This window comes from Panulirus ornatus, chromosome 66 (assembly GCF_036320965.1).
Source record: "Panulirus ornatus isolate Po-2019 chromosome 66, ASM3632096v1, whole genome shotgun sequence".
Classification (NCBI taxonomy): domain Eukaryota; kingdom Metazoa; phylum Arthropoda; class Malacostraca; order Decapoda; family Palinuridae; genus Panulirus; species Panulirus ornatus.
The window spans coordinates 18,067,199-18,090,321 of NC_092289.1; the positions used below are offsets into that span (position 1 = coordinate 18,067,199).

The window sequence follows — 23,123 nt, forward strand, 5'->3', positions numbered from 1 at the left end:
TGGCCTCTGCCTTGTGTGTGTGTGTGTGTGTGTGTGTGTGTGCATGCCACAGGTTATATTGCATTAGGTCGGGGTGGCGTCGTATCGTAATCCCACGCAACAGGAGAGAGAGAGAGAGGGAGGGAGTGTCTGGGCGATAAGGCAAAGTGGTGCATGTGAGCAACAGGTTGGTATAGGTGGGCGGGGCGTGGTAAGATGATGCCGTCGGGATGGGTGGTGGTGGTGGTGGTGGCTTGTGGTGGTCATCGGTGGAGGAGGAGGAGGAGGGGTTCAGGGTAGGGGAGGAGGGCCGAGAGCAGCGCCAGCCCTGGGAGCCAGTCGGACGCCACACACGCGCGGCGTACACCAAGGCTGCACGCTGACGCCCCCAGCGATTAGTTCGCCCTCCTCCTCCTCCTCCTCCGCCGCCGCCGCCTCCTCTTCCCAGTGGGGAGGGAAAAGAGAGCTCCCCGGACCATCGTCGAGTGTGGCGTTTGTGTGTTTAGTTCCGTGGGCGGTGATGGACCTTCCCGACGCGTCTCTCGTCCGGTGACACTGTCGTCTGTTCCCCTCTCTGTAGGGGGCCGCGAACCCCCATTGTCATACCCGTCAGTGATGTCCGATAGATCGTCAATATTTTTTGTTTATTTTCTGCTGTGATGCGATGTGGCCGACGTGGAAGTTTTAAGAACGGGTGAAGATGAATTTTTTGCGGCACTGAACCTTGCGAGGTTGTATAAGATGAACAGTGAGTGTCTTCGTGTGTGTTAGAGCGGCCGAGGGCGAACACCCTCTGTCGCCAGAACACGTGTGGTGAGGCGTGTCACCTCCACTCACTTGTCTCCTCACTCGCTAGCGCCACAGTAGGCGCGTCTGTCTTGGCCTGCCTCCCTCCCTCACACCTCTTCGCCCGTCGCCAGGTTGCGATCTCCCGCGCTCTGTGGGAGCCTCGGTGAGGTGGACCCCGTGAGGACTGTGGTTCCGAGGCACTGACTCCGTGGAGATGAAAACGAGGCAGATCGTGTGAATGGAAAGAAAGAAAGAAAAAGAAATAGAATCTGCGACATTATGGCGCCCAGATCCCTTTTGAGGAATGGATGTGAGCGTTCTAAGGTTCGTGAAGGAACTCGGCGCTACCAGCAAGCCTCCGGGAGGGAAGAATTGTCTCGTCTGTCGACCGTGACCGGCCGCACTTGCCTAGTGCTACATGACCGACCGTAACAGATACGGAGACGTGGAGTCCAAAAAAAGAAAAAAAAAAGCGAGGGAAGAACCAGCTGTTTAGGCTTTTTTAGGGGTGTGTGTCGACGGGTATGTTTCGGCTCTCATATCTTGGGAGGTGAAGGTGTCTACTACACCCTTGCTTAATGCCAGTCTGGAGGAGACTGCGTGTCCGGAATCAGGCTTAAAGTGAATACCGGAGTAGTTTAGGTGGGTTGAGGAGGACCACCGCCAATTTCATACCGAGTGTAGGAAAACGTATTTTCGACCGCACAGGTTCAAAGACTCGACTAGAGTTATGCGGGAATCTTATAATAAGACTTTCAAGGTCTTACGTTCAAGACCCTACCAGTATCAAGGCTCCACGAAAGTAATATGAGGTTTATAAGACCTTTTTTAAGACCCCCCAGGCTCAAGGCTTTACCGAAGTAAAGTATTTATTCATTTATTTTGCTTTGTCGCTGTCTCCTGCGTTAGCGAAGTAAAGTGGACTTTATAATAAGACTTTTAAGGCCACGGGTTCGCGACCCGTACACAACCATTACCACAGTTATGAGACTCTTGTTTTAAAGACTTGAGATTCAAAGCCTCATCAAGGAAACACAAGGTTTATAAGACTCTGTGTGTTTTCCTGATGCCTCAAACGCAACACCAGTCTGGGTAGAGGGTCGCCAACCTCCAAGGTGCACCCCACCATACACAGGAGGGAAGTTCAGCTCCCTTCTCCCCCAGTCATACGTCCCACGATGTATATAGCATGTCTTAACATTCCCTCCAGAGATTGAGTCAGCAGCCTTGTGCTTTTTTTTCACGTATTTCACCACAACTCATGCACTGGGGGCCACGGTTGTGTGGTGTACGTGTGAGACTCTTCGAATAGATCACAGGGAGAAAATCTCTCTCGCTTGTCACATCATAAGTCGTATTCGATTCTTTTTTTTTTTTGGGTCGCCAAGATGTTGATTTGTATTTGCGAAGTTCGTGTTGGTGGTTGTCGCCGAAGGCATTGTGGGCGTGAGGTGGAGGCGGCACTGTGTGTGTGTGTGTGTGTGTGTGTGTGTGTGTGTGTGTCGGTGCTGGATGATGTGGGCTTCTTGGCACCTAGGCCGACTGTGGTAGTCGACCAGATTACTGTGTGGGTCTGCCTACTGATGGATTGGGTCGGTGGCCCGATAGATCAGCAGAGGAGTTGAAGATAACACTTGAGGTGGATGACGCAGGATACCTGTACGGGTCTGCGGGAGGAGAGTAATGTAGTGTCGTATACCTGTAGCTCTCAACGCAGACAGGAAGACCTGCTCTCGCCATTCCCTCCGGCAGACGAGTCAGTCTGTGGTACAGTGTGTGTAGAGGACCACCACGTCATATAGAGGTGGAAAGTGTGATCGGAGGAGATGAATGTCAAGAACACATTCTGGTTGTAATGGCAGCGGCCAGATCCGTTTGGGAGGTAGGGCTATAGCTACTACTCCTCTGTGAAGACCAGAGAAAAAAAAAAGTTGAAATACAGAACGTATTTTATCTCTCATTCTTCAGCAGACTTATTCATTTATACTTGTATTAGGATGTGGTGAGAGCAGGACTTGCGTGTGTGTGTGTGTGTGTGTGTGTGTGTGTGGCTGAGAGGATGGATGGTATGTGGATGGGAGGCTGGCTTGTGTTCATTCATCTCGAAAGACTCGCGATGGTCAGCTTTGTAAACTACCCGACAAGCCACTTGTGTGTCGCTGATCGTATCCCGTCAGACACGCATATATGTCTTTCTAGTCCAGACCGCCTCGCTTGGACCTTAGGTCTGTGTTATCTCTGTAACGCTATGTAACTCTAACGTTATACCGAAACTTTAACTGTCACACGTGGAGAGATGTGTGCGTACAGTGGCGGGAAATGATCAGCGAGATCCTACGTTGCTTCGCCATACAAAGACTAAGCGGATTCGATCACTTGAAGTCGACCAATGAGGGTAACATATAAGATTAGTTCTATATGCTGGGAATAGCCTATAGGCGCTCGGCTGTGTGATATATATATATATATATATATATATATATATATATATATATATATATATATATATATATATATGTATATATATATAATACACACACACACACACACACACACACACACAGACAGGTGGGTGTTTTAGCCTCATGTGTGTAACGGTGGAGGGCCGCGTGCGGCGATTTAAGTGCTACCCCGCAAGCGGTCGTTGAAACGGGAGGGGTTGGGGATGGGATGGGGAGGGGTGGAGTGCGGCAGACGGGGCGTGAAGTTGCGGCCGGCGGTAATCATAAGCGTCGCACGAGCTGCGGCCGCCACGACACACTCCAAACCATCCCCTCCCTCATCCAATCTCCTTGTTTCCCAGGTATGTGCACCTGGTGTGAGCATGTGGTGGACCTGGTGGTGCGTATCACGGGGTGCCACCCGTGTAACCACGTGCTGTGTGTGTGTGTATGCAGCGAGGACAGAGGTGTGTGTGTGTGTGTGTGTGTGTGTGCAGCGAGGACAGAGGTGTGTGTGTGTGTGTGTAGCGAGGACAGAGGTGTGTGTGTGTGTGTGTGCAGCGAGGACAGACGTGTGTGTGTGTGTGTGTGTGTGTGTGTGTGTGTGTGTGTGTGTGTGTGTGTGTGTGTGCCACCATTGTGAGTGTGCGTCAGGTGAGGAGGTAAAAAGAAGCGACAGCCTTCCTTTGCGCCCCCCACCACCACTGAGGGATGCGACCCTGGGTATCTTACCTGTCGTAGATGCGACAGAGAACAGCTCAGTCAGGTGGACGGTAGAACAATTTATTTATTTATATTTTCCTTCAAGGAAACTCTTTGTAGGGGGAGTGTGAAGAACAGGTTATCATAATTCCCTCTCTCACCCCCACCCCGACACTCCATGGAATCACACACACACACACACACACACCCCTCTTCCCCAATCGCCTGGCACGGACCAATCAGAATAGCAGAAGACCTTTCAAAGTGATTCGGTGTTGAGTTGACTTTGTAATAACGAGGCGCCAAAACCATGATTCACACTTCACTGAGCTTGTAATAAGGTATGATTCACAGCTGAGTTCGCCGAGCCAGCAGTGATGAAAAAACGCGGTATGAATCACTGTTGGTCACTGGGCGATAGAGCAGTTTCTTCCACTGTTCAGTGACGCATTGAACACCGTTGATGATGGTAAATGACGACGTGTATGACTTGAACATTGAACACCCTCTGCCCCCGCCCCCTACTCTCTCTAGAAATTGTTCTTGAACACTGAACACCCCCTGCCCCCTACCCCCCTCTCTCTCTTTCTCTAGAACCTCAAACCAACCCTCCCTTTCCCTCAACCACACACACCTTTCCCACCCTCCCTTTCCCTCAACCACACACACTTTTCCCTCCCTTTCCCCCCTCAGCACACCACGGCCGCCAAGTCAAGCGCTCGAACTTGATCCCTGACAGTACAGCGACTGACTTCGAGTGGGCCAGCGTCTCCACGATATGCTCTCTCTCTCTCTCTCTCTCTCTCTCTCTCTCTCTCTCTCTCTCTCTCTCTCTCTCTCTCTCTCTCTCTGTCTCTCTCTCTCTCCAGACTCCATTATCTCGGGGCGCTGAGCACCGCGTGGAGAGGGAGGTGGCCGGGTCGACCCCTCTCCGGTGCTCTCTGCAGGAAGCGCCCAGAGAGTTGAGTTGCTCCAGTTCCCCAAAGGACGGAGCGAGGCAGCTCGGGGAAGACGAAGAAAAAGAAAGATAGAAGTGAACCTCATCGAACACGAAGGTGCGGTAGTTGAGTGCCAGGGCACGTAGGCCTCTTGAGCACGACAGTACGACACTTGGATACGATGGCCAAGGCCTTTCTCTTGAACCTTAAGGGCTAGGTTAAAGGACGAGGCCATCATGCCTATGGATCATACACAGTCGTGCTCGAAGGGCCGCACCGTCGTGCTCAAAGAGTTGTACCGTCGTGCTCAAAGGGTCGTACCGTCGTGCTCAAAGAGTTGTACCGTCGTGCTCAAAGGGTCGTACCGTCGTGCTGAAAGGGTCGTACCAGCTTGCTCAAAGGGTCGCACCATCGTGCTCAAAGGGTCGTACCATCGTGCTCAAAAGGTCGTACCGTCGAGCTTATGGGCCGCACCGTCGTGTTCAAAGGGTCACACCATCGTGTTCAAAGGGCCGCACCGTCGTGCTCAAAGGGTCTTACCATCGTGCTCAAAGGGTCGTACCATCGTGCTTTTGGGTCGGACCGTCGTGTTCACTGGGTCAGAAATATTTCAGTCATCAGTAAGACTTATGGAGCAAGTCTTATGATGTAACACGGTGATAGCATGGACTCAGTTCTTGCACGCCCCTGAGGGCACTCAAGGCTCCAGGGTGGGAGGATTATGTCTCCCCCTCCCCAACCCACTCACCCCTTTCTCCCTCTCCAAACACTTGGGCGAAGTCGACGACCCCCCCCTCCCCCACCTTGTCGCCACCAGACACCCACCGACTTGCCTTACCTAAATACGACCCGGCTATTTACTTCGTAATATCTGTTACTCCAGAGGCAGACTTGGAGAGGGACTGTGAAAAGCAGTTTGAAGAGTCAGGGACGAGTGTGAGGCATAGATTATGACTACAGTCTTTAGCTGCTGGTCTGTGTCCCTCCCCACTCGTGTAGCGTGGTCACTGTATAGCAAGAAGCCCTTACTGCGATGCTAGGTCTGGGCACGCGAGTACTCTGGCCGTTCTGTGCCGCAAGCAGTTCGTCTCTTTGACTAAAAGAGAAACAGGCCGTATCGTCTTTAAGGTCGTGGCTGTGATGATATAAACGTGGAAAATAACCCGTGTGTGTGTGTGTGTGTGTGTGTGTGTGTGTGTGTGTGTGTGTGTGTGTGTGTGATAGAGAGAAAGGGGGAACGAATATTGCACTACATACACGAAAGGGCCATTTTGTTGTGTCGTGAGTGCACATGACTGATGGCTCTTTTTTGGTGGGGGTGGTGGAGGCGAGGCTTGACGTACTCGCCTGTGGAGTAGGACTTGTCGAAGAACACACCCTCTCCTTGGTAGGGGAGTTGGTGGTTGGTGGTGGTCGTCGTCTTCCATCGATCACGCGCCGCCTCGCAACACTCCTCACCCACCAGTCGATCACGGATCATTTTCCTTTTATATATATATATATATATATATATATATATATATATATATATATATATATATATATATATATATCCCGCAGGCGAATTTATTTTTTTTTTTTCCTTTTTTTATGGCTTATGAATCACCCGCAGAATACGTTACCTGTTTATTTTTTTTTTCTCTATTTGGTACGAGGTTAGGGAGAGAGAGAGAGAGAGAGAGAGAGAGAGAGAGAGAGAGAGAGAGAGAGAGAGAGAGAGAGAGAGGTGAGAGTGTGTGTACAGTTGCACGAACATTAGGGACGAGGCAAAATACCAGCTTCTCGCTCGTGTTTTACGAGCGGTTGGTTGACACACACGGAGTCTCCGCTCGCCCAAGTTACGCTAGTCCGTGGTCAGTTTGTTGACCTCCCCTTTAGTTGCAGAGCACGGGGGGGGGGGGGGGGGAAGAAGGCCTCTGTGTCGGGTCATGCTTGTGCCTCAAGTGGCCCATTTAGGGTATGTGGGTGGGACAGACCACCCCCCTCCCATGATAATCAGATTGTCATTCTGCATCTTCATCTATGATTTATTTATTTATTTTTTTGCTCGTGTTTGGTGGACGCTTCAGGGCTGGGTGGAATAGGCCGATGTGTTCGCACTGGTAACTGGTAAAAGGGTGTCGTATATACCTCTTTGTAGAGGGGGGGAAGGAAGGAAGTGGAGGCATAAACATGTCATGGACGTTTTGATTGAATAGGGGGGAAGGTTGTGGGCCCGTGCCGTGTGTGTTGGGAGGGGTTGATGTGGGGGTTGTTGTTACAAGTCGGGAGACGGTAGATGTTGTAGTCCCCTTGAAGCAACGATGATGAAAAAAATGTTGTAGTTCTGTACTTCTGGGAATGGTCATCGTGGAAACTAGAATAGTAGACGGTGGTGGGGGAAAAAGAACTGTCGTGAATCACTGGGGAAAATGTCAACCAGTCATCGACGAGTCTTCGATATGGTGAGGCGAATTCATCAGTTGCTTTTCCAGAATAACACAAAAAACCATCCATCCCGAGCCCGCGTCGTGTTAGTGACGGAGACTTTGATTCGAGATCGAAGGAAAGAAGATTCGAGATCGAAGGAAAAAATCTTGAAATATATGTGTATATAGAGTGACCTAGATACGAGGTTGGGTCCGTGTGGAGGAGGAGGAGGCAGCGTAGCGAAGAGGGGGTTCCCTTGACCTGCCGTTTCAGGAGTGACGCCTGTATCGTGACTCCCAGATACCAGCGATCACCTCCCCGGACGCCCGTTGGTCCTGCCCAACACACTCCCGACGCACACACACACACACACACGGCTGAGGAGGAGGACGACTCCTCTCCTCCTCCCTCTCTCTCCCCTGCCTGTCTCAGAGGACTCGAAGATATGTACTAGAGACTTTTTGTGTGTGTGTGTTGGCGTACTTCGGTGCTTCGCCCGTTCCTCCTTGAGGACCCTTCCACTCGGGTGTCTTACGACGACCTCGAGTGACTCTCTGGGTTGAGAGTCACCTAGAGCGAGTGACTCTCCCTCCTCCTCCCCCCCGTCGCCTTCGCCTGTCGTCGGCACCTTCGGCTGCCACCCAGGTGACCCGACGCCCCGCCACCTCAACGACTTTGACCTTGGGCTAGTCAGGTGTCTCCTCCTCTCCTCCCTCGCCGAAGTGAGGTCATTCCGGAAGATGCTGGTCGAGGCCCGCCGCTCCAGCAGGCGGAGCCGCAGCCGCAGCAGCCAGCGCTCCTCCCGCAGCCACCGCAACGCGCGCCGCAAGAAGGTACGTTGCTCCAGTGCCGCAGGGAAAAGTTGGGTGTGATCCGCGCCAACACGCGTGGCTTGTCGCCACAGGAATGCCTCTATGTGTGTGTTGCGTGTGTGTGTGTGTGTGTCTTAAGATTTACAGCCAGGCATTTGCGAGAACACCAAACCTGGCCGAAAGTCGGACAGTGGATGTTGGCTTCCTCTGGCCCGTCAGCATGTAAAGATGATCCAGGTATCTTTGGGCGAGTGTATTGTCTTTGGCGAGGGCCATAGTGTCAAATGAGTCCGGTATCTCACATGGGGCCAGGTGTCCTAGTTGAGTCCACTGTCTTAGGTGAGTCCACTATCCCGGATGAGTCCGCAGATGGCTATTTTAGGAAGGGTTCGGTATTTAGGAGTAAGCCCGCCATATTTAGGGAAGTACTCCCTTGCGCGGTATTCCCGCTGTCGACCACGTTTTCTGTGAGAGCCAGTTCTCCAAGACTGAAGCTAAGGACGGAACGGGTGGTTAAGTTATATGTAGCGATAACCTTAATCAGACGTGTGCTTACATGTATATAACAATATATTTAGGTAGACGTATGGTTAGTTTGCTTTATTTAAGGTTAACTTTAATTAAAGTTGCAGTTTGTGTTATATTTATCAATATCTTTGATTAGATACGAAGTTATTAAGTTATATCTTTAATTAAACATGTTGCTGTTAAACTGTACTTATTCTATATCTTTAATTAAGCTTGTAAATTAGTAGTATCAAGGAACACCTATGATTATATTTGTAGTCTGCTCTATTTAGCTGTAACTTTAATTAAACCTGTAGTTAATCAGCCAGTACCTTTAAACATGTATTTAATCTGCAGTCTCTCTCCAAACATATAATCAAACGTGTAATTTTGCTATGATTAGCAATACCCTGACTTGAACGTGTAATAATTGTGCTGCTATTTTGCAGTATCTTTGATGAAGCGTGTACTAAGACCAGCTGGATTTAGCTATACTTTTTGAAACATGTATATCATGTAGCGATGTAATAAGTATGTCGTTATTAAGCAGTACCTTTCATTAAGCGTGCACTTAGGCAGCTGAATTTAGCAATAGATGATAATAAAAAAGTATGTTTATGATGTAGCAGTGATGAGAGCTTTATAAAGTACGCTGTTGATGAGGTGATAAATATAGAAAACGGGTGTGAGGAGAAAACGGGAATATAGTAAATTTTGGGAGGGACTACGTGTTTCCTTGCCTCAATGTAGCAGACTATATTTTTTTCTTCAGTAACCGTTATTGCATGCATGCATCCTTTCACAACCTTCCCCCTTATAAAATGTCATTCCCTTGAATATGATTTTGGACGTTAGAGCATTACAGGTGCTAGGATGTTAGCTTGATCAAGACCTCTGAGTTCGTATATTTTTTAGCGTTTTTGGTCACGGGAAGGAAGGCATTGGCCGTGAATGCGTTATATATATATATATATATATATATATATATATATATATATATATATATATATATATATATATCCGGCGTGATCCTTCCTAGAAGGTGTTTTCTCGTGTCCTTTCTTTTGTTACCAGCGGTTCTGTGTGTGTGTGTGTGTGTGTGTGTGTGTGTGAGAGAGAGAGAGAGAGAGAGAGAGAGAGAGAGAGAGAGAGAGAGAGAGAGAGAGAGAGAGAGAGGATTGTGTTTACTAAATGTGTGTTACGGGGAAAGAGTTTTACACACCTGTATATGTGTACCATATATATATATATATATATATATATATATATATATATATATATATATATATATATATATATATATATATAATATCCATACCCCAGCCTAAGCCAGTTACACTCACCTACTGACTAGCCTCCGAGGGGAAGATGAGATGGGTTTGGCTGTGGACCGACTACTGCACCAGGAATTCGAACCCATAGTCAGTAGCGCTAATGATTGTGTGTGTGTGTGTGTGTGTGTAGTCACGGCCAGATGAGACAGGGCTGTCATTCCACATGGGCGGGATGTTTTTGACTTGTTCCACCACACTGTTGCTTGCCGTTAGCCACGACCACCACATTGCGTCATTCCCCCACACCCCCCAGTGGGCACGTACGGTCGGGAACTGCTCGCTCGGCCGATCGTCTCGTCCTCCTCCTCCTCCTCTTCCGCAGGTTTCATTCCTTCCTCCTTTTACGCGTCTTTAAATCTCGTAAGGCCAAATATTCACGACGCTCGCCCTCTTCCTTGCGCGGCTCCCTCGTATATTATTTATATCGCCGGTTTGTCTCTCTCTCGGATGTGTTGCATGGGAATACCTGTTCGATGTGTTGACGCGTGTGTTTCTTCCAATCTGTGAAGTTTTTGGTACAAGGATAGTTCTTTTAGGTATTTTTTTTTTTTTACTTCCATTCATCTGTTGCTGTGCGTAAATTGCACACGATCACACCACTCGCCACCTTACATATTGCTACAATGTCTTGTTTGATGCGACCGTGATATTATTAAGTTTTACGTGTATGATAGACTCTTAGATCATGTTGTGTTAACATTCTCATGACGCTTCTTTATTTACAGACTTTGTGTATGGGGGAAAAAAAAAGTTATAGCAAATTTGTTTGGGGGAAAAAAAAAAAAATTTTCAAATTTTTTTTGTATTTTTTTTTAGCTTTTTTTCTTCTCAAAGTTTTAGCAATTTTGTTTGGGGAAAAATTTTTTTTTCAAATTTTTTTTTGTATTTTTTTTTTTAGCTTTTTTTCTTCTCAAAGTTTTAGCAATTTTTTTTTGTACTATTTTTAAGCTTTTTTTTCTTCTCAAAGTTTTAGCAATCTTTTTTTATTATTTTTAAGCTTGTTTTTCTTCTCAAAGTTTTAGCGATTTTTTGTTTTATTTTTAAGCTTTTTTCCGCAAGTTTTTCTTTTGTCTTTTGATCCACCCATATTAGCAGAACTGGTGTCGTCCGCGTAGCACTTAAGAGATACACGCCATTACTTCCCTCTCCTTTCCCTTGGTTTTGAGAGGGAGGAGGGTTGTGAGCCAGGGAACTGGGGAAGATCCCTGGGCGTTGTGTGGGAGGGGCCGAAAAAACACTACTGAGGGAGGGAGAGTGGTAGAGTGGGAGGGAGGGAGGGAGGGCCAGTCTATGGTGTGCCAGTCAAGGCGAGTGGCACTGGTGTGGCTTCCGGCTCTGCCTCCATGGCACTACTCTCACCTCCGTCACCCCACACGACAACACAGTCCTCCTCCCTCCTCCTCTTCGCTTCCCTCACTCTCATCTCTTTCCCTCCCCCTCTCCCTTCTGTTTTTGTTTCTTCATTCGTATATGACTTATAATTTTTTTTTTTCAATCTTTTTTGATAAATTCTCTCATTTCTTCTTCTTCTTCTTCTTCTTCTTCTTCTTCTTCTTCTTCTTCTTCTTCTTCTTCTTCATCTATACTGCTTCTTCCATCTGTCACCATATTCTCTCATTTCTTTCTTCTTCTTCTTCGTCTGTACTGCTTCTTTCGTCTGTCACCAGATTCTTTCGCTCAACCTTTCCCTATTTTGATTATTTTCTCAATTATCTCCTTCCAGTTCCTCGTCTTCTTCCCCTTCCTGCTCCAGTTCCTTTCCCAGTGGCCTGTCTTCATGCTTGGGGTCTCTCTATAGGGCGTGGCCCCTGGGATGATCTCCTGCAGGAGGGAATCCAGTCCATACGCAGTCGTTTGGGTAGTTTGGTTAGGACGTCATCTTCATAATGGCGCGGTCGCAGGATCATCTTGAAGGAGGGGATGACGGTGGTGGTGTCCCAGGGAACCAAGTGAGGGAGGGGTTGGGGATCGTGTCCCCACCCTCCCCCCTGATGCTACAAGGAGCCTTGAGTACGTTGGGTCATCGCATTATACCCGGCGGTCTTAGCTGGGGACACGACGGAATATGCATGAGCCTGGCGGCTTGTCGAACACCAATCATTACCCCAATATTAGCCCTGCTGGGCTGGGCTGGGCTGGGCTGGGCCCAGGGCCTGGGCCCGGGCTCGTAATCTCATTCGCTGCACATGTGTCGGCCCAAGACGCGAGGTGTTCTACCTCGTCGTCTCTTGAGACTCGTTACTTTTGCCTCTCAAGGCAGACTTAACGATGAGGAAATCGAGATAAGAGGATGATGATTTGTGGCCGTGTTTCAGATGATCTTTTCGTGTCGCTGTACTGGGACATTGATGCTGTGTGTTTGACACTGTGATCCCAACGGCCCATGAAAGGTCAGGTCGATGTAACGTAACGGTCAGTGGGCTGTACCGTCGTGTTTAAGGGTCGTACCGTCGTGCTCAAGGGCCGTTATCGGCACTTTGAATGGTTGTTACCCTCTTTTTTTTGTATTCATGCTGAAGGGTCGTACCGTCGTGTTTAAGGGTCGTACCGTCGTGTTTAAGGGTCGTACCGTCGTGTTTAAGGGTCGTTATCGCCACTTTGAATGGTTGTTACCTTCTTTTTTTATTCATGCTGAAGGGTCGTACCGTCGTGTTTAAGGGTCGTACCGTCGTGTTTAAGGGTCGTGTTTAAGGGTCGTGCCGTCGTGTTCAAAGGACGAATCGCCCTGGCCAAGGAGGGAGTGAGTGTTCAGGGGTGTGACTTACGGCTCGTAAAGTTCTCGAAGCGAGCTGAGTGTACGGATGACTCCCTCCCTCCCTCCCTCTCTTTCTCTTCCTCCGCCGGTGAGCGACAGATAAACCCCTAGTTCCCCAGCCCGGCCCACCAGAGCACCAGTCGCTGGCTGTGGGTAAAAAGTGTGTCATAGATCCCGCCGGAGGCTCGAGAAGTTCCACGAAGCTTGTTGGACGTGTTAAGAATTGGTGTGGCTGAGAGACCTAGAGGATAACAGAGGCCCAGATCACACTGAGGGTTAGGGAAGGCGTAGACTTCCCTCTCGCATAACTGGATCCCAGTAGGTGTGAACCCCCGGGTAGGTAAACACCCTGAGGCTTTCGTGTATAATCGTCACCAGGGTGCGTCTCCCTCAGCAGGCGCCCTCCCCCTTCCCTCGGTTCAGGAGGGGGAGAGGATGGATGAGTGAGGCCGATGCATAATTCAGGTGGGGGGGAGGTCGGGTTCCTCCAGAGATTCACGGTGATCTTGTTGGCGACTTAATGCCTCTCACGGCCATCAGCATTTCAGATCGTGCCTCTCGGGCCTGGATGCCTCTCCGCTCCCTCGTGCGCCTGACGCTTCTTCTCCTCCTGCTGCTGCCGTTGCCTACCTTGCCGAGGAGAGAGGAACGTCTTCCGACGGGCGTTGACTATCCCTCGCGCCTGTGTGTGTGTGTGTGTGGGAAGCAAACTCTACAGGAGTAACGTATCGCCACGAGCGCAAAGTACAAGGGGGTTTGACGTGTCATCTGCGTACGTTAGAATGAGAAGCTGTGTCACGGCGTAACCTCAAACCAGAGGGTGATGTTGATGTGTTATAAGCTCACACCGGAGGAGACATGGTGTGTGTGTGTGTGTGTGTGTGTGTGTGGTGAGGTCACGCGGCCACAGGGAGGGATGTAGGTGTGCGAGTGAGGAGGAGGGTTAAGGAGTGAGGAGGAGGGTTAAGGAGGGATGATCCATGTCTGGTGTGGCCACACCACAAGGAGGGATGTGGGTGTGTGTGTGTGTGTGTGTGGTATGGCATGGCCACGCTGCAGGAGGGGGATGATGCATGTGGTGTGGCCACATCACTGGGAGGGATGCGGGGGCGCGGGGCGGGCGGCGGGCGCGGCGCGGGCGGCGGGGCGCCCTTGCGGTATGCTTCTTATCATGAGACTTGGAGGATAAATGGCTTGGAGTCAATCTGGAAAGTTTTGCTGGCGGAATGCCAGACACGCTGGAATGAGGCGATTCATCATGCGCGAGTGTGCTCTTAAGACCCGCTGCTGATGGATGTGGTGGACGTGTAATGTGTACACCTCCTTCCCTCCCTCTCTCCCTCTTCTAGGGCATCTCGGTCTAGATTATTTTCGAACGTTTCTTTTTTTTTGCGCGAGGGAGCTGGTGCGGGAAGGGAAACGTTTGCCTCGCCTGTTGGTACGGGCGCGGAAACGTTTTCCTTGCTTGCTGTTGAGGTAACGGAAACGTTTGTCTCACTTGTTGGGTACGGGCGCGGACACGTTTTCCTCGCTTGCTGTTGAGGGAACGGAAACGTTTGCCTCGCTTGTTGGATACGTGCACGGAAACGTTTTCCTCGCTTGCTGTTGAGGGAACGGAAACGTTTGCCTCGCTTGTTGGTGCCGGCACGGCAACGTTTGCCTCACATGGTGACCTGATCAGCTGAGCGCGTAGAGTGAAAAGCAAGAAGCGCTTTGATAAACTGTGGATATTCGCGTCTCAGGTTGAACACACTGGAGCATGGGTTGAGGGTGTGTGTGAGTTTGTTTGTTTGCCTGATACACACACACACACACACACACACACACACACACACACACACACACACGAACACACTATGTAAATCCCCCTTCCCCCCTTCTGCCTGCCTCCCCCCTCCCCCCCTCCAGACAACACCCCAGACCGAGGTCAACTGATGTGGGTCACCTCCCCTACTGTACTCCCTCCCCTCCCCTTTCCTCCTACTCCCCCTTCCCCCTCCTCCTCCTCCTCCTCCTCCCCCATTCTCGGCTGACCCCCCCCCCCTTCTTTTTCTTCTTCTTCATCCCACCCCATCCTCCCATCCTCCCTCCATCCTCCCTCCCTCCCCCATGGGCTAGAGCGCCTCAAGATCCCATTAAGTTCTTCGCCACAAGGTCTTGCTGGATGTCCACTTTTATCGGTTAAGCAGAGAGCGTAGGTGGCACCGGACGTGTGTGTGTGTGTGTGTGTGTGTGTGTGTGTGTGTGTGTGTTGGTGACACCAGTCTGAGGTGATGGGGGGTGTGTGTCCTTTAGTGATGGGGGTCGGTCCGCCTAGTGATGTCTCAGTAAATGCCATGTTATGTAGATGTAAATATCTATGTTATTCTGTTTTATGTCACGCGTGTAAAGTGTCTCGTGTAACGCATATCACGTTACACCTGTGAAACACGTAACGTTACTTCAGGCCCCATTTTGTAACGTGTAACGCAATTTTCAGGCCACACTTATAAGGGTGAACGTGTAACTCGTCTTATTTAACGTGCTTGAGGTCACGCGTGTAACACGACTGAGGTCACGTGCTTCACGTCACACAGGTGTAACACGTCACACGGGTGACGCACCTGTTCTCAGGTTGGTGTTCGAACTGAACCCTCCTGAAGCTGGTTCGTTCACAGGGTGAACCTGGCGACCTGGTCGTCTACACTTGGAAGGGTCGCTTGTGTTGTGGTCGTATGCCACAGGGAGCCGGCTTCCACGGTATTGTGGTTGGGTCTGGTCGTGCCATCCAGTTGGTTTTGGGTGGGCCATCCAGCTGGGGCTGGGTGGGCCATCCATTTGGGTTCTGGATGGGCCATCCAGCTGGGTCTGGGTGGGCCATCCAGCTGGGTCTGGGTGTGCCATCCAGCTGGGTTCTGGGTGTGCCATCCAGCTATCTCCGGGTGTGCCATCCAGCTGGGTCTGGGTGGGCCATCCAGCTGGGTTCTGGTTGTGCCCTCCATTTGGGTTCTGGGTGTGTCCTCCAGCTGGGTTCTGGGTGTGCCATCCAGTTGGGTTCTGGGCGTGCTATCCAGTTGGGTTCTGGGCGTTCCACTCGGCCCAGATCACCCGACGGCTGACGTCAAGCAAGACCCTACAAGTGTGAGGAACGTCTGGTGTTGGAGGTCGGTGGGAGGTGGGAGTGAGGGAGGGAGGGCAGGGCGTTGAGTCGAGTACGTTGCTCGTGAGATTGTAGGAGGAGGAGGAGGAGGAGGAGGAGTTGAACAGAAGCCTCAGTGCTTATATTAACGGGATCAGCGTGTGTCTAGGGGGGCTTTAACGTAAGGTTTAAATGGTAATCCCCCCCACTTGTGTTGTGGTCGTGATAAACTGCTCAGCCTGTGTGTGTGTGTGTGTGTGTGTGTGTGTGTGTGTGTGTGGAGGAGGAGGAGGAGGAGCAGTGGAGGGTCGTTCTCAGTGGTTCGACCCGTTCTCAGGTCCGTCTTGCCTAGGCTTAGGATTTGGGGGTCATCCCAGCTGTTAACTGGAGTGGGTCGATCAAAACGGCCCTCGTCAGAAGCTTGTGGTGGGTCGTGATCACTCCGGGCACATGTGTAGCCAGTCGTGATCAGTCCAGTCACAGGGTTGGTGGGTCATGATGAACTCAGTCACGGAGCTGGGGGGTTGTAACAGTCAATCGCGGGGCTGGTGGCTTGTAACAGTCAGTCACAGGGGCTGGTGGCTTGTAACAGTCCGTCACAGGGGCTGGTGGCTTTGTAACAGTCAGTCACAGGGGCTGGTGGCTTGTAACAGTCAGTCACAGGGGCTGGTGGCTTTGTAACAGTCAGTCACAGGGGCTGGTGGCTTGTAACAGTCAGTCACATGGGCTGGTGGCTTTGTAACAGTCAGTCACAGGGGCTGGTGGCTTGTAACAGTCAGTCACAGGGGCTGGTGGCTTGTAACAGTCAGTCACAGGGGCTGTTGGCTTTGTAACAGTCAGTCACATGGGCTGGTGGCTTGTAACAGTCAGTCACAGGGGCTGTTGGCTTGTAGCAGTCAGTCACAGGGGCTGGTGGCTTGTAACAGTCAGTCACAGGGGCTGTTGGCTTTGTAACAGTCAGTCACATGGGCTGGTGGCTTGTAACAGTCAGTCACAGGGGCTGTTGGCTTGTAGCAGTCAGTCACAGGGGCTGGTGGCTTGTAACAGTCAGTCACATGGGCTGGTGGCTTGTAACAGTCAGTCACAGGGGCTGGTGAGTTGTAACAGTCAGTCACAGAGGCTGGTGGCTTGTAACAGTCAGTCACAGGGGCTGTTGGCTTGTAGCAGTCAGTCACAGGGGCTGGTGGCTTGTAACAGTCTGTCACAGGGGCGCTGGTTGATCATTCACAAGGCTCTGAGGTAACAGATCAGCCAGTTATAGAGAGCGTTTCCTGTTCTCTTACATGTGTAAATATAGAAGATTATCAGACATGTCACTCGGCTCTCAGCCCGTTGGAGTAGTGAACCAGCTGACCACAGCTGACTCAATAATAACACTTTTCCTCGAGGGTCAGAGGGGCGATCGCCCGACCCAACCACCGTCACAACATACACCTTTTATCCACCAGCGCTCGTGCTGATACAAGAACTGCCCTATACCTCCTGAAGCAGATAGCTTTGTGTACGTCAGCTACTGTATCACTGTAACGCGAGCAGCGTGGAAAAATACTCATGACAGCGTTCACCATTTAAGTACAGAATACAGTTGTCCTTTGGTGATGCAAGTATGTAACTTTACGTGACTCAGTGTTCGCCATTGAATACATAATGCACGTCCACACAGTACTACTGCAGTTCAATCACTATGTAACTATACATCACATAATGTCCAGCTAGATGACCACCAGATGTATAATGGATCAGCCATAGATTTTTGCTCTGTAAAACTTCATGTGCTGTCGAGACAGTCCTCACTCGTGTGCTTATCCAAAGCGTAGAGGTGTCCAGCCCCCACGTTGGTCGTAATCTCTTTTGTGATTATCTCTGGTCACTCTTATGACCAGCCACTTAAAATGTGATTCCTCAACTGTGTGTATATATTCATAGCCTGCTGCTCGTCGTGTGGGGGAATGCTTTACATACGAACGCTTCCCGGGACGTGCAGTACGTCAACAAGGAAATCTCGTTCAGTGTGATAGATAAATCCTCTTAAAAGACTGGCTATCTTAAATGGTCGTTCTCGTTGAAACGGCAGTGTCAAACGACATCATCGTTACGCCACCCCCCCCCCTCACCCACCTACCCCTGCCCCTAGTTCATTAATCGTGTAGCAGTTGAACGACTGGGCGTTGGTCGTTGAGATCCCCCCCCCCCCCCCCCTCGTGAGTCTTTCTTAAGAATGTGCCTTGTTAGCCAAAGCTTACATGGATAACACGCAGCCCTAGCCATACCCCTCCGCCCCTCCCCCCTCCCCACACACACACACACACACACACACACACACACACACACACACACACACACACACATACCTTAATGCTCTTATGACCGTAGGTGTAGAAGCGCTCTTGTCCCGTGTTTACACCAGCCTTTGTGTTGGTGTACTCACTACTCTGTGTACGCTACACAGGTACCTTTCCCCCCTCTGTGTACATGGCTAGCTGAGGACGGCATTGTCAATGTAGATGATGTACTCACTACTCTGTGTACGCTACACAGGTACCTTTCCCCCTCTGTGTACTTGGCTGGCTTAGGACGGCATTGTCAGTGTAGATGATGTACTCACTACTCTGTGTACGCTACACAGGTACCTTCCCCCCTCTGTGTACATGGCTAGCTTAGGACGGCATTGTCAGTGTAGATGATCCGCTATGTATACGATACTTTTTACTCCGTACGCGTCGAAGCGGTGTGCACGTTTTCTGTTTTACGTTGCTCGGGTGCGTAACACATTCTCTACGTGGCTGGCTGTTTCACGTTCGTTATAACAGGGATGCTTGGAGGACGTTTACATGTCCTTTACGCATCTGGTGTGTGCATGTTGCATCCCATACGTCTCTTTGTTTACGTTACGTACTCTACCTTTCTCATAACACCTCTGGGTTTGTTTACATTGAGTAGGGCTACTCGTATTTCGTCCCTTGTTCTCAGACCAGTGCAGTTGTTGTGTCCCTGGGGCATAACAGACGATTTCTAGTGTGAGCATAAAGCATGCTAGACCTCCTCACACTAGTGTGAGCTTATATAGCACGCTGAATCTCCCCACACTAGTGTGAGCTTATATAGCATGCTGAATCTCCCCACACTAGTGTGAGCTTATAGAGCATGCTGACTCTCCCCACTAGTGTGAGTTTGCTGCACGCATCGCCCACATTCATGTGAACTGATGTCCCACACCCTAGTGTGATCGTGCAGCAACGCGCTACTCCGCTAGTGTGAGCTGACAGCGCACTACACCCACCAGCGTGACCTTGCAGCACGCTCCACCACCGTATCAGTGTGAGCGTACATGACGCGAGAGTGAACTCGTAGCGGGACGTGTTTCGCGTCAAGGAATGAGGGAGAAACAGAGAGAGGCGATGAGCGTGTTTGCTCCTGTGTGTTTGGTCAGATGACGGCTGTCGTGGTCTTAGCGATGCCCGGGTAGACTGACGAAGGTTTCTTGGGGGCTAGGTAAGGCTTGTCCTCTTGCAGAGGCTACCAGGTTGTGAACTGGTGGTGAGGCCAGGCTCCCGCCAGAGGCTTCGAGGTTGTGAACTGGTGGTGAGGCCAGGCTCCCGCCAGAGGCTTCGAGGTTGTGAACTGGTGGTGAGGCAAGGCTCCCGCCAGAGGCTTCGAGGTTGTGAACTGGTGGTGAGGCCAGGTTCCCGCCAGAGGCTACCAGGTTGTGAACTGGTGGTGAGGCCAGGTTCCCGCCAGAGGCTTCGAGGTTGTGAACTGGTGAGGAGGCCAGGCTCCCGCCAGAGGCTTCGAGGTTGTGAACTGGTGGTGAGGCCAGGCTCCCGCCAGAGGCTTCGAGGTTGTGAACTGGTGGTGAGGCCAGGTTCCCGCCAGAGGCTTCGAGGTTGTGAACTGGTGAGGAGGCCAGGTTCCCGCCAGAGTCCTCCATGTTGTGACTGGTGAGGCCAGGCTCCCTGGTGAAGCCCCGCCAAGGTCCAGGTAGAGTGAGTGAGTGTGTGTGTGTGTGTGTGTGTGTGTGTGTGTGTGTGTGTGTGTGTGTGTGCCTGGTTATTGCTCTTGCAGCGGCTGCTGTGGTTGCAGGCCCTACTACTACTGCTGGTGCTGCTGGATGAGGGCAGAGTCATCCGTCCACGCCACGGGAGGATGTGGATGGGTGAGGCTTGTCTATGTCACCCGGCACAGACCAGACAGGCTATTGTGATACAGACGAGTCTTATGTTACAGTTCTGTTGCCCTCGCCTGGCACTGATTTTGATCATGGTGTGTGTGTGTGTGTGTTTGTAAGTGTCGCAGTGAACTACTGATGACGCAAGGCAAGCTGCTCAAGCGCCAGTGAAGTGGTTCTGGTCACTGTCAGGGTGACGGTGAACTGTGGATAGCGAGCTTGGGTTTGCAGTGAGTCGGTGTTAGTGTCTGTAAGAAGTGTTGCAGTGAACGGCTGTTGAAGATGACTTTGTTGCAGTGGCAGTGATGGTGTTAGTTGATGGTCACTGTCGCAGTGAAATATCGAGAGAGATGAGCTACTTGTCTTGACACTGATGGTGTTTGTCACTGTTGAAGGCTGCAGTGAACACCGGAGAAAGGTGCGTTACGTGCCGTGAGATGGTGTTCGTCACTGTTCATTGTTGCGGTGAAACAGCTGAGAAAGATGAATTACTCGCAGTAAGATTTTTTTTTCACTGTTCAGCGGTGCTGTGAACAGCTGAGATAAACGAGTTTGTCGCAGTGAAATGTTGTGAGGCAGTGTTCATTATTGTAGCGAACATCAGACAAAGGTAGATGAACTGCAGTGAGATGATATAAGCTACTGGTGACAGGCCACAGTGAAAAAATAACTGAGAGCGAGGCAGTGAAACGGGGTTGATATGTTCACCTTGTACAGTTAAAACTGGTTTCGTTTGCCTCGTGCCCATCGCCGTTTCCCGCATACACAACAGCGGCAGAGGTGCAGTAATGGCCTTCGACAGGTGGATCGCTCCCGTCCTACCTCAGAAGCAGATGGTGAGGGAGAGAGAGAGAAACACTGTATTTTGTCGTAGCCAGTGACTGTAGTCGTAATAGAGAGGGGTCCAGAGAAATACAGTACTGTATTCTTGTCGGTTACCGTAGTGGTTATGGAGAGGAGTCCAGATGAATACAGTATTGTATTGTAGTCAGTCAGGCTAGAATATATATATATATATATATATATATATATATATATATATATATATATATATATATATATATATATATATATATATACCTATGAGTCCCCGGGGAAATGAGACACGATAAGCTTCCAAGTGCACTTTCGTGTAATAATCACATCATCAGGGGAGATACAAGAAAGAATACGAGTCATTTGATATACAACGAAGAGACGTAGATTATTACACGAAAGTGCACTTGGAAACTTATCGCGTTTCATCATTTCCCCGCGGACTCATAGGAATATACTTCATCACGCGCGAAATTGTGATCCTTTCCAATATATATATATATATATATATATATATATATATATATATATATATATATATATATATATATCGTCAATGAGATGGCTTTGATAAGGAACTCAGTTCCCCGTGGGAGTGAGGTGCTGATGCAACCAAGGAGATGTAACCTTAAAGACACGTCAGGTCTACTAGAAAATATTGGTTAGCACAGTAATGATACAAGGATTTGATACGTGGTTGTAGGGGGTTGTTATTACGGCAGCTACAAGGGCATCTTGTTGGTCAGGGGTGTGTTGTTTTGTTTACATTCTACTGTAGGGCTTCTGGTGTTTATTTTTTTTTTTTTTGGCAGGGTGGTGGGGGTGGTATTGTGGTGGTGATATTGTGGTGAATGTTGCGTTGATTGTGGTATTGTGGTGGTGATATTGTGGTGAATGATGCGTTGATTGTGGTATTGTGGTCTTGATATTGTGGTGAATGATGCGTTGATTGTGGTATTGTGGTGATGGTTTTGTGGTGGCGATATTGTGGTGAATGATGCGTTGTGATTGTGATACTGTGGTGGCGATATTGTGGTGAATGATGCGTTGTGATTGTGATACTGTGGTGGTGATATTGTGGTGAATGATGCGTTGTGATTGTGATACTGTGGTGGTGATATTGTGGTGAATGATGCGTTGTGATTGTGGTATTGTGGCATGTGATTGGCTCTATGTTTGTGGCGGGGTTGTGATATCGTGGTCTGTGGTAGTTTAATTTGCAGTGTTATAAGAGGTTGTATGAGGCTAGGTGTGTTGCTACAGTGTTTAAGGCTGTGTTTATAACACTGTATAAAGCTCGCGTGATAATAGTGCGTTGTATAAGGTTCGCGTAATACCCACTCTGCAACGTAACGGAGGGTCAAAACAACATAGCTCTCTCCGAAATGTTATACAGTATATTGTAGCCGAGTTCAGCTGTAGTAGTTAGTGACTTGTATGGGGTAATGTATTGAGTTGGTTGGGTAGAAAATATTAGCAATTCAACCCGGAGCGAATATCACGAGGAATTCTGTAAGTCAACACAAGTGTTAGAAAGTGTTGTGTTTGTGGCGATGGCCGAGTCGTTTTTAGTGTTCGCCTTCTGTTGCCTCCAGGTTGTTTGGGGATGGTGGCGGTGTTGTGATGTAAATGTGGGTTGTGCTGAAATTAGTGGGTTGTTTGGGTTGTGAGGGATTGTTTGGCAATGGTTGTTGTCACGAATGCAGTTGTGAATTATAATGATAAGTGTGATGAAGTGTGATGGTTGTCTGTGTTGTATTTTCGTGTTGGTGTTAATGTAGTGTTGTTTTAGTGTTGGTGATTGATGGTTGTCTGTTTTATATTTTCGTGTTGGTGTTATTTTAGCGTTGTATTGACGGTTTATGTGTTGCGATAGGTGTTGCCGTCTCTCGTTGTGGCTGTGTGTTGACGTAGGGGTTTGGTTTACGGTGAGGGTGTTGCTGCCATGGTGATTTGTGATTTCTTTTGCGGTTTGTGTTTACTGGGAGTGGTCATATGTACCCTTTTAGAATGTAGGAGGCTCAACACTACATACCACGATCCTTCCGCTATGCACTGACGGTGTGTTGCAGACGATACTGCAATGGTCTGTGTTGGCGTAGTTTTGCAAGCCTTCAACACATACAGTGCCTTGCAGACGTCACTGCAGTGGTCTGTGTTGGCGTAGTTTTGCAAGCCTTCAACTCTCACAGTGTGTTGCAGACGTCACTGCAGTGGTCTGTGTTGGCGTAGTTTTGCAAGCCTTCAACACACACAGTGTCTTGCAGACGTCACTGCAATGGTCTGTGTTGGCATAGTTTTGCAAGCCTTCAACACTGACGGTGTGTTGCCGGCGTCACTGATATGGTCTGTGTTGGC

At 49.7% G+C, this 23,123-nt stretch overlaps 1 protein-coding gene across 15 annotated transcripts in view; it reads left to right on the forward strand.

Moving 5' to 3' along the window:
* The window catches only part of pyd (zonula occludens-like protein polychaetoid), a 430,922-nt gene that overhangs the window by 37,427 nt on the left and 370,372 nt on the right, over positions 1–23,123 (forward strand). Inside the window, exon 1 of one of the 15 annotated variants that reach the window (XM_071658245.1) lies at positions 7,236–8,091. The exons of the other annotated variants lie outside the window; for them this stretch is intronic. Coding sequence (XP_071514346.1) covers positions 7,999–8,091 — 93 coding nt within the window. The 5' untranslated portion in view covers positions 7,236–7,998. Of the gene's footprint in view, positions 1–7,235; positions 8,092–23,123 lie in introns of those variants that run through there. 15 annotated transcript variants of the gene reach the window in all.